Source organism: Zingiber officinale, chromosome 2B (genome assembly GCF_018446385.1).
Source record: "Zingiber officinale cultivar Zhangliang chromosome 2B, Zo_v1.1, whole genome shotgun sequence".
NCBI lineage: Eukaryota > Viridiplantae > Streptophyta > Magnoliopsida > Zingiberales > Zingiberaceae > Zingiber > Zingiber officinale.
In genome coordinates, this window is record NC_055989.1 from 132,920,774 (window position 1) to 132,931,828 (window position 11,055).

Consider the following 11,055-nt stretch of genomic DNA (forward strand, 5'->3'; position numbering starts at 1 on the left):
AATGTCCTAAGCTCGATCAAAGATTGAACAAGCTGAGCTCGATCTTCTTCCCCTTCAACTTCACTGAGGAAGAGCACTTTGAAAGTCTTGTTCTTCTATCATCGCCCCTAACTTCATGTAAACAAGGCCTGAATCTAGTACTTTTTTTCGCAAGATGAAGTCGGAATCAGATGGTAAAAGCGATCACCTTCACAGAAAGATTTCTAGCACAAGGAGCTGAAAATTTTGACCAATCGACAAAACCAGAAAGGTCATAACACCATCCTTATTTATCGAACACATGGAAGCAATAAAACAAAACAAAACTTGAAACACCAATGCAATCGCGTTGCATTGTACAAATTAAGTGGCTGCAATACAGTATAGTTTCTTCTCTTCTTCCTTGCGCGAGGATTTCGGGAGGTCATGGCTTCCTCCATTATTATAGAATTGATTCGAACAAAACAAGAACAGCATCTTGGCATAAGAGCTTCATAGGTCCTGTTCCAGCTCCAGATAATGAGAGTGCGAGGCCGCAAGGAGAGCTGCTCCAATGCCAGACCCATCATTCGCCATCTTGATGACAACAGAATCTGAGGCCTCTTCTCCGAGTATCTCCTTGATGGTGGATTGCACAGACTCACTGAATATCATGTAATGTTCATAAAGTCCGCCGTCCATGGCGATAACCATCCTCGGTAGCTGACTTCCTCCCTCCCTTGCATTATCACGGGCACGGCCAACCTTCTTCACAATGCCAACTATGCCAGCAGCAGCCAAACGAGCACTGCGTTTCGCGATAATGTCACATATCTGGACTACCACTTTTCTTGTTTGGAGAGAGGTGTTTGATATCTGGAATTCAAAGGCAAACATAGGTTTCAGAATGATGTGGAAATGATAATTTCTGCCATATATGTATTGTAGAAACAAAAAGATCATACCCCCAATACTTCATTCAGTTTAGTACTGACAACAGTAAGATCGGGTGATTTGTCATGATGCATAGCCGACATGATCGGAGTCCTGCAAGTTTCACATTTGGAATTTGTTCACCGAACAGAAGGAATCTGTTCATGACAATCATAAGCATACCTTAGTGAAAATGGAATTTCTAGTTTTGCAGGCACAGTTTCTCCAAAGAGTGCAGCTTCCCGAGCCAATCTCAGGAGAACTCTTCGGAATATCTCTCCCAAGTACATTCCAGAGACCAATTTTTCATAAATCTGTCAATAGCATTCATTCAGATTTTACAATAAAAACAGTTTAGGAAATGTAATGTATCACCTGTTCCCCCGGGTTCAAGCTCTCATCATCTAATGCTTGATCGTATTCCGTTATAGGGAGGTGAGACGACCTAAAATTCCCCCACTCCATGTTGATAACCTTGATGAGAAACAGGAAGTTAAACAATGTAACTTGCTTTGCAATGTGCTCTATTCATAATGTTTCTTACTGTCTCTCCTGATTTGGGTAAGAGTCCTTGCCATTTAGGTATCGCCTCGACTCGTTCCACATAAGCAGCATTTGTGCCGGTGCCCAATATCACTGCAGCAACTACATCTTTATCGTGATATCTTCCCCCGGCCAATGTTCCGATAGTATCATTAACCTGAGATAAAGAAAATCAATGGCGAAAAAAAATTGATAGCTGTTTCCATCTAAGGCAACAAAGCTACGAGTGATAATGCTGCAAAGAGTGCACCAAAGCTGACACTCGCATATCAAGGCCTTGTCTCTCCATGGCCCTACTCAATTCTCCCACCACATCTTCACCAACCTGCCTTCAAGCAAAAGAGCAACGATGGCATCGTCATGAGTTCAATGACATATTTTTCTCAAAAAATAAACTAAGTAGAAGTAGGTTTGGATTACCGTGGCATCGATATTGAAACCTTTTGTCCACTTAACAAGAGTGCCTGATCCGATAGAAATTTGCCTCACCGGAAAAGAAAAGGTGAATCCAAGTTCCCTCTGCCTACCAGTAGGAAGGTGAAAATCTTCACCTTCAGATGCAATGAACCTTGCTAAAGCTGAAGCAATGAAATCAAACAGTTCCTAAAAACATGGAGTAAAGAAACTTAGGAGCTCCACAAAAGGAAGAAAGGATAAACAACAAAAGGTTGAAGCTTTTAACTTACATCTGAGCCTCCGATCATGAGATGTGGTGGAATGGAAACCTCCTCAAATTCTTGCCTGACGATTCGTCCCTCCTTGCCTCCAAGTTGCACGCGCAAGACGCGGAAGTTGGTTCCTCCAAGGTCCAAAGCATAGAACAATCCCTCCTCGTCCCTGCGAAAGTGATATTCTAGGAGTTCAGTATTGCCTTGGAGTCAAATGCATGCTTGTAAATTTGCATCTGATACAGACACAGTCCATAATTGAAATCAAACAATGATCAATTGGAGTTTCATGTAAAAGGAGTGATATGCTAAGAAAAGATCTTATAAAATAGAGAAATAAGTTCAACAAGAAAAAGTTTAATGTCCAACACACTTCGAACCATATTCATATATAAACATAACATAGACCAAGAATTTAACATCTTACCTCACAGAGTTTATTAATGGATACAAAGAAATTATCTTGATTTCAAAATAAATAAATGGTATGCAGTGGCTGAAAAAGAAAAGAAGCAAAATCGTCAGCTGTTCTATTGCGAGCATGAATCTAACAGGAAAAATGACAAACAGCTCTTCGGCAACAGAAGAAGAGAAGCTTCGATGGTGGTGAGCGTCATAGGTGGATTAAGGTGCCAAGAATAAGTACCGATCTAAACCAGATTTTGTAAGGAAATCATTGAATTGCATCAAAAATCCATTCAGCAAGTTCACAGATTGAGAAAAAAAAAGGAGCAAATTACCCAGTTGGAAGGTTGTCAACGTAGCTGATAAGCATCTTCAACTTGCTCGCGCCCTCGGCTGCGAGTCCGGCGTGCATCTCCACTGCCATCGCATCCGCCAACTGCCGCAGCTTCCCGACGGTCGTGGCGCACCTCTCCTCGAGCTCCCTCATCACCACGTCGACGCGGGCCGTCACGGTGTCGATGCGGGCCCAGCGGACGGAGCTCTGCATCCGCTGCCGCACAACGAGAGCCGTCACCGCGCACGCCGCTGCGGCGCAAGTCACCGCCGTCGCGAACGCTACCTTCCCCATTGCGCAGAAGGTACTCCGCCGACGAGGTCCCGGGACGATTGGACGGCCTAGCCTCCGGCCTCTTTCCCCCCACAAAAATGCAACCTTTGGATGGGTCTGGGAATACTAATCCAACAACAGCAACATCAAGCAATTTTGTAGGATCTCAAGCCTCTGGCGCATTATTAGCAACGAGAAGTGGAAAAGGAACGATCTTGGAGGGAGAGGAGATTCTTCCGTGACATGGAACTTGAATTGGTTCGCATGGAGGCAGAGGACAAAAATCAAAGAAGTTCCTACCTTCTTTTATTACGAGAAATCATTGACAAAGCTTCCCCTCTTATCCTAACTTTTCCTATTATTCTCTCTAAATCAAAATTTTTAATTATACAAATAAACAGTTTGTAATCTAATTGCTTTATTATAGGATTCGAAATGACCTTCATTTATGCTCTAAATCTTGTTCCAAATCAAAGATAGGTCACAAAGGCCAGCTCAAAAGCTTGTTTGCCCCTTAGCCATCCAAGTATAACTCATATGGGCTAGAACAAATAAATAAATAAAATAAATGAAATCCATAGTAGCAAAGAGCATCAAGGAATTAATATAGGCATCCACTTCACCCTCATTCATGATATAAAAGATTCGACTATGGCAATTATCTAATTTTAAGAGTTATGATAAATTTGCCTTCTTTTGATATCATGCTTTGCAGCATCTCAATACCACTTTCATTGGCCTTGGTTGGCCTTCATGTCAATCCAAATTCCATGATGTGTCGAGGAGTAAGAACAAATCTAAAGTTACCTCTCTCCCTTTTTTTTTTTAAAGAGGAATAACCACATTTAGGTAAGAAATTTAGAAAAGAGGCAATTATTATTAATTTTTTGCAATATCTATCTTTTAGAGAATCCCAATGTGTGTTATTCCTTTCTGATCTCACTTGATGGTGCCCTACTGGAGTGCCATTCCTCTACCCATTCTCCTCTAGCCCTGTGCCTGCCATGTGTTTACAACTTCAAATAAGTTAAAATTTTATTGCAGTGCATGAAAAATAATAAAAAAAGCTCTTCGGATTGGCCATTCCATTCCATCAAAGCCTACAGCGTAGCTGCAAGCACTATAAAATGATGAGCTTCTTTTTCAGCTGCTGATCGTAATCAAAACCACCATTAATCTGAAGAAACCTGATGAGGTCGTCGAGGCACAACTGTAGGATCGAATTAATTAGCAGACAGATTGTTTGTTGCAGTTCATGTCGCAAACAACCTTTTGAGAAAGTCCACGCAAGATTCCCCGCTAGCAGCTAAAATTTCCACTCTAAATCTTGGGAATTTCAACGCGCTTTTGAGGTGGCTCTCGATCCGCCGTACCGCGCACCGCCATCATCACCTGCCGCAGTGTTCTGCTCGTGGTTTGTGAGCTCAAAATCTCCATTTGTAGAAATTTCAAATGTTTCTCTTCCAAATCCCAGAGCACCCTCCTCATCATGACTCGACTCTGTAATGGGTACAGGTCGCACTTCTTTACTCTCCGGCCAACTCTAAGTCAAACCGAAGAGAGAAGAGGGAAGAGAGAGAGGATCCGACATTGGTGTAAGCAATGAGGTGAGATGATTTAATTCTTGCTGGTTGCTTTATGAGAGGTTTGCCGAAGAGAGAAGAGGAGGAAAGATCCGAACTTTTCCGTTCTTTGAGGTGGGTTTCAATTTCATGCAGCTGCTGAGCGAGAACAGAGCGTCGTGTTTTCTAGCTGTGCCTAGTGAAAGATGAAGAAGCCTACTCTACGAGTAGAACCAACAGATAAGCTCATAGCAGAGTCAGATAGATAGAGAAGATAAAAAAAATATACTTGCAGAGATTTCCTTAACGAGCTTTGAATGGAGAATATTCAATCTTTGTTTTGATTCTTTCCCTCCTTCCCTCTCTCCTCTTTTGCCTTTAAAGAGCTCGAGTGGCTAGCTAGGCTCTTCAGCGTCTCAATTTTGCGGGTGGCGATGGGTTGGGCGAGCAAGTTGCTGAGGAGCCTTCTCGGCGGCGCGAAGAAGGATGTTGAAAAGAAGGAGAAGAGGCGGCGGAGTTTCACTGGACCATTGCGGGAAAGTGTTTCTCCTAAGAACTCCGGCGGCCGCCACATTCCGACGTCGGCGCTGCATCTGTCGTGGCCTAGGTTGGACGTCGAAGAAGTACTGGAAGTGGAGGAGGGGAGTAAGCACGCGATCGCAGTGGCCGTGGCCAACGCGACCGCCGCCAATGCGACGGTGGCGGCGGCGGTGATGCGGCTGAAGGCCCTCCTGGGAGAGAAGAAGAAGATCGCGGTGCAGTGGCGGGCCGCCGTCAAGATCCAGACAACCTTCCGATGCCACTTGGTAATCGTAAACCCACTAAATCTTCATTAAAAAAAAAATTAATCTTGCCGTCGAATCTGATCGCAAAATTGTGTTTTTTATTTAAGCAGGCGAAGAAAGCTCTTCGAGCTCTCAGAGGCTTGGTCAAGCTGCAAGCGCTGGTGAGAGGCTTCCTCGTGAGGAGACAAGCCGCGTTGACCCTCCGCAGACTCCAAGCGCTCGTCAGAGCTCAATCCGTGGCAAGATCTCGACTTCCTCCAGCAGAATTGCGCTTCCACCGGAGATCATTTGTATAATTCCCCAAAACTAATTAATTTCCACGCAATAGGATCAAGAAAAATATGATCTTGCTCTGTTGCAGGAACGATTTGACGCAGGGCAATCCAAGTGCAATTCCATCCCACCCAAATCCAGATCATTCCGGCGAGCGAATTCGCCGGAGGAACTTTTGGCGCCGGTCTCCTCGCCGGCGCTTCTCTGCAGGGTTCCCTCTCCTCGCTCTGTTCACGGTCACCGCGAAAGCAGCTGCTGCTGCTGCCAATTCTGTCCCAAGACACAGCACAATACTCCTCGTCTTGTCCGGTCCGGAACTCCAGCAATGCAGCTGCACCAAGTCATCATGAGTCCGACGAGCTTTCCGAACTACATGGCGCGGACCACTTCGTCGGTGGCGAAGGTGAAGTCGTGGAGGAAGGCTATGGAGGAGGATTCCAATGGCGCATTTATGGCAGGAAGTAAGCATGGCAGGTCTCCCATGGCGGCGAGTGAAGCGGACATGGATTGATTGATCGCTGAGTTGGTGAGGGGAAATTGCGATTTGAGATGTGGAGAAAGAGAGGCGTGTAGATTCTCCAAGCTTAATTAGAACTTGTTCTTGACTTGTTGCACCATTGTGTTCTTCGTTCATTTCCTGAACTTTCATGAAGCATTTCATTTAGTGGGGGAAAAGCTTTTAATGATGCGGAGGGCATTGCGGGAACCACCTGATGTCCATGACACAGTCGACGTGGATCCTGATTGGTCCAAGTCAGTACGGAATGCGGCCAAGTTGGACTAACCCAAGATGAGCTCGGATTAGGTCGGACCGATCCCCCTGAGTGTTACTCTAGAGGAGGAGAAGAACGAAGAAACAGAATGGAAAAACAACTTCACTTGATATCAAAAAACCAAACCTATATATAGGCTTTTACAATGAACCTATTCAACTCCACGTTCAACCACGCAGCAAACGATTAAATAAAAAAACTCGGACAACACTAAAAACCCGGACAAACTTTTATCTACAGAAGACTCGGACAAAAACTTATCAACTCTTAACACCCTCCCTTAAACTGAAGTCGGCAGAAAACAGTTTAAGAAAAAATAATAGCAGTACGCGAACAAACTCCAAGTAGACCATGTAACCTCACAAATGTAGCAATTTTGAGAGGCTTGGTCTGTATATCTGCAACTTGATCTTCGCTGCGGCAATAAATCAGTTTGATTGTTCCATCATTGCTGAGGTCTCTTAAAAAATAATACTTCACATCGATATGTTTGCTTCTGCCATGTAGCACAGGATTCTTAGAGAGTTTGATTGCTGAATTATTATCACAAAAAACTGTAGTAGCTTCAACTTGTTTGAACTGAAGCTCTTCAAGAATTTTTCTCAACCAGATAGCTTGACAAGCACAAGCTGTTGCAGCAATAAATTCAGCTTCTGTAGTTGACAAGGAAACAATTGGTTGCTTCTTAGAAGACCATGATACGGCTCCTGTGCCCAGCATAAATACATAGCCTGAAGTACTTTTTCTATCATCTTGATCTCCTGCATAATCGCTGTCAGTAAATCCGAACAACTCCAATTTTTCACCCTTCTTGTAGAATAGTCCAAAATCTTTAGTTCCTTGTAGGTAACGAAGGATTCTCTTGGCAGCTAACAGATGTATTTCTGTTGGATTCTCCATGTATCTACTTATTAAACTCACAGAATACATTATGTCTGGCCTTGTCGCAGTTAAATACATCAAACTGCCAACAATTTGCTTATAAATTGTACTGTCCACCTTCTTCCCTTCATGATCCTTGTTTAGCTTCAAGCCAAACTCAGTTGGAGTGCTTACAGGATTGCAATCTTTCATTTGAAACCTGTCCAAAATTTCTTGCACATACTTCTTTTGAGAAATAAAGATTCCTTTAGTTGATTGCACTACTTCCATGCCAAGGAAGTAATGCATCATTCCAAGATCAGACATTTCAAATTCAACCATCATGGATTTCTTAAATTCCTGAAACAGGAAATCATCAGTTCCAGTAAATATGAGATCGTCTACATATAGGCAGACAATGAGCAATTTCCCCTTATCTCCAATTTTAATAAAGAGTGTGTGCTCATATGGACATTTGTGAAAGCCTTCTTTGAAGAAATAAGACTCAATGCGACTATACCAAGCTCGTGTAGCTTGTTTTAATCCATAGAGAGCTTTCTTTAATCTATATACTTTATGCTCATTTCCGATCTTAATATAACCAAGGGGTTGTTCTACAAATACCTGTTCCTCCAAGTTTCCATGCAAGAATGCCGATTTGACATCTAACTGGTAAATAGACCACGAGTTTTGTGCCGCTAATGCAATCACCAATCTGATTGTGTCATGTCTTGCAACGGGAGCAAAAACTTCTGTATAATCAATCCCATACTCTTGCTTATATCCCTTAGCTACCAGACGCGCCTTATACTTATCAACTTCACCATTTTCTTTTATCTTTGTTTTGAAGACCCACTTCACACCAATGGTTTTGTGCCCTTTCGGAAGATCAGTCAACTCCCAAGTATCGTTTCTTTCAATGGCTTCAATTTCATCATTCATCGCCTTACGCCATTTTGCATCTTTGACAGCACTTTCAAAGGTTGTCGGATCACAATCTGAAAATAAAGCAAAATGTGTAAGAGGATCATCACCTTGATCAATTCCAGTCACCTCGTAATTAGACATCCATGCTGGTCTTCTTCGAACATGTTGTGACCTTTGCGATTCTGCTTCCATTGGACTTTGATCTGTTATAGGAATATTTTGAGAGACTTCCTCATGGTGCTCATCCTCCATAGGTTGTTGTACTTTCTCATTATCATCAAGATCTGCTGGGATAATTTTTTTAACGCCATTTTGATTCCATGGCCAAGTGTCTTTTTCATCAAAAACAACATCACGGCTTATAATGATTTTCTTAGTGCAAGGATTATATAATCTATAAGCTTTCGATGTATTACTTATACCAAGAAAAATGCATTTTTCACCTTTGCTGTCTAGCTTCTTTCTCCTTTCATCTGGAATATGGGCATAAGCGATACATCCAAAAACCCGAAAATGATCAACCGTTGGTTTTCTTCCACTCCAAGCTTCCTCTGGTGTCATATTTTGAACAGATAATGTGGGACTTCTATTCAGTATATGGATGCTCCAATTAACTGCTTCTGGCCAAAAATTTTTAGGAACACCACTTGTCGTCAGAAGGCTTCGCACCATATTCATAATAGTGCGATTCTTCCTCTCGCATATACCATTCTGTTGGGGTGTGTAAGCAACTGTAAGTTGCCTTCTGATTCCATGATTCTCACAGAAATTTGCAAATTCATGTGAGTTATATTCTCCACCACGATCTGTACGCAAAACTTTAATCGAGTTCCCAATTTCTTTCTCGACAAGTACTTTATAATTTTTGAAAGCAGTAAAAGCTTCGGATTTTTCTTGCAAAAAATAAATCCATATTTTGCGACTGTAATCATCAATAAAGGTAATTATGTATCTTTTACCTCCATTAGAATGTGGTGCTATTGGCCCGCAAATATCTAAATGCACAAGCTCCAATGCCGCCTTTGCTCTCCAAGATTTTCCTTGTGGGAATTGATTACAGTGTTGTTTGCTAACAACACATTCTTCACAAACTTGAGAAGGAGTTGTAATTTGAGGGAGACCGACTACCATATTCTTCTGTTTTAGTGTTTTTAACCCACTAAAATTTAAATGTCCATAGCGAAAGTGCCATAACCATGCTTCATCATCAAATTTTGCTGAAAAACATGAATGAGATGTAGTATGAAGATAAAGCGGAAACATACGATTAGCTGTCATATTAACTTGCGCAATTAAGCCCAACTTTGCATCTTGAATGCGACAAACTCCTTCTTTAATAGCAATTTCATATCCTTTTTCTTGTAGCTGACCCACACTAAGCAAATTAGTCTTTAAATCTGGCACAAAAAGAACATTAGAGATAGTATGGGTAGTATCTCCTTTTGCTTGTATGGTTACCTTTCCCTTTCCCATAACAGAAATTGTAGAGTTATCGCCAAATTTGACAGAACTGCGAAAGGTTTCATCCAAGTCATAAAATGTATCTTTTTCTCCAGACATGTGATTGCTGCAGTCTGTATCCAAATACCATACATGTCGTTGTGTTTTTTCTTTCTCATGACACACCATCAAAAGAGACACTTCTTCTTCTTCTGCAAAGTTAGTCTGATCTCCATTTTGCCTTTTCAAATTAGTATAACATTCTGATCTATAATGGTCATACCTATGACATCGGTAACATTCAACATTGGACTTGTCTGTTGACTTTGTTCTATTCGTCGTTGAATAATGACCTCCACGCCCTCCTTTTTGAAAATAATTCTCTTGATGTTGATTGTGTTGTTGGTTTCCACGATCGTTGTTATTTCTACCTCCTCTTCCTCGACCTCTGCCTCTTCCTCGTCCTCTATCACTTCTATAATTTGTAGAGTGATTTTCTGATAAAGCCTTCAATGCTTGCTCCTCTTTTTCATTTTGATTGATTTTCTGCTCATGAACCAATAATGAACTTTGTAATTCATCAATTGAAAGTAGACTTACATCGTTTGCTTCTTCAATGGCGCAGACAACAAAATTAAATTTTGGTGTCATAGATCGAAGAATTTTTTCAATGATGAGAACATCCTCTGTCTTGTCGCCAAGGATTCGCATTTTGTTGACGATTGCCATCGTTCTTGAAAAATATTCTGCAACTGATTCTCCTGATTTCATTCGAACTCCGAACGAAGTGCTTGAAGCTGCTGCCTCTTAGCTCTTGTTGTACCTTGGTACTTCTTTTTCATAGAATCCCAGATATCTTTTGCGGTATTCTTGCAGAGAATGGTTTCCAAGATTGAGCGATCAATAGCTTGGAAAAGATAATTCTTTGCTTTAAGATCTTTCAATTGCGCATCTGTTAGCGCAACACCTTCTATCGATTCTGCTACTCCAGAAATCACAACCGTCCAATATTCTTTGGACCTTAAAAAATTCTCCATGAGCATGCTCCAATGGTCATAGTGACCATCAAAGCGTGGAATCGCAGGTTGCACAAAATTATTTTCAAATGCCATTGAAGAAGATAATTTATCACACAAAATAGGAGCAATTTAATAAATCACCACCGTCGAAGTGCAAAAAACTGTTTAAAAGTTTTGATACCCAGTGCCGGTGTTATGATTCCTCATGTCTGCTCGCTGACGATCGCCTCTGGTCTCCAATTTGTGACGCCGGTGCCGGTGTTATGATTCCTCGTGCAAAGCTCTGATACCACTGTTACTC

At 41.9% G+C, this 11,055-nt stretch overlaps 2 protein-coding genes across 4 annotated transcripts; one reads left to right on the forward strand and one right to left on the reverse strand.

Annotated features, from left to right (window-relative positions):
- Positions 1 to 239: 239 nt before the first annotated feature.
- Positions 240 to 3,424, reverse strand: LOC122047312 (hexokinase-2-like). The gene is made up of 9 exons (XM_042608496.1): positions 2,843 to 3,424; positions 2,121 to 2,271; positions 1,855 to 2,037; positions 1,685 to 1,759; positions 1,436 to 1,591; positions 1,267 to 1,365; positions 1,075 to 1,205; positions 924 to 1,005; positions 240 to 834 (listed from the first exon to the last, which is right to left on the reverse strand). The coding sequence occupies exons 1-9, from the start codon at positions 3,133 to 3,135 to the stop codon at positions 472 to 474; spliced, it is 1,533 nt and encodes a 510-aa protein (XP_042464430.1). The 5' UTR covers positions 3,136 to 3,424; the 3' UTR covers positions 240 to 471.
- Positions 3,425 to 4,272: 848 nt separating this feature from the next.
- On the forward strand, positions 4,273 to 6,340 carry LOC122049561 (protein IQ-DOMAIN 27-like). 3 transcript variants are annotated; one of them, XM_042610935.1, is made up of 5 exons: positions 4,273 to 4,532; positions 4,630 to 4,721; positions 4,833 to 5,482; positions 5,572 to 5,751; positions 5,823 to 6,340. In XM_042610935.1, the coding sequence occupies exons 3-5, from the start codon at positions 5,111 to 5,113 to the stop codon at positions 6,243 to 6,245; spliced, it is 975 nt and encodes a 324-aa protein (XP_042466869.1). In that variant the 5' UTR covers positions 4,273 to 4,532; positions 4,630 to 4,721; positions 4,833 to 5,110; the 3' UTR covers positions 6,246 to 6,340. The 3 variants fall into 3 exon arrangements, with proteins under 3 accessions (XP_042466869.1, XP_042466866.1, XP_042466868.1); XM_042610932.1 differs by having other exon boundaries at positions 4,273 to 4,528; XM_042610934.1 differs by having other exon boundaries at positions 4,630 to 5,482.
- Positions 6,341 to 11,055: the final 4,715 nt, after the last annotated feature.

Bases quoted from the DNA above. Each gene is read 5' to 3' on its own strand.
- LOC122049561 (XM_042610934.1), top strand. From the start codon at position 5,111: ATGGGTTGGGCGAGCAAGTTGCTGAGGAGCCTTCTCGGCGGCGCGAAG. The intron at 5,483-5,571 runs GTAATCGTAAAC...TTATTTAAGCAG, and splicing joins CAACCTTCCGATGCCACTTG to GCGAAGAAAGCTCTTCGAGC. The intron at 5,752-5,822 runs GTATAATTCCCC...GCTCTGTTGCAG, and splicing joins GCTTCCACCGGAGATCATTT to GAACGATTTGACGCAGGGCA.
- LOC122047312 (XM_042608496.1), bottom strand. From the start codon at position 3,135: ATGGGGAAGGTAGCGTTCGCGACGGCGGTGACTTGCGCCGCAGCGGCG. The intron at 2,038-2,120 runs GTAAGTTAAAAG...CCATGTTTTTAG, and splicing joins TCATGATCGGAGGCTCAGAT to GAACTGTTTGATTTCATTGC. The intron at 1,206-1,266 runs GTGATACATTAC...TGCTATTGACAG, and splicing joins GCTTGAACCCGGGGGAACAG to ATTTATGAAAAATTGGTCTC.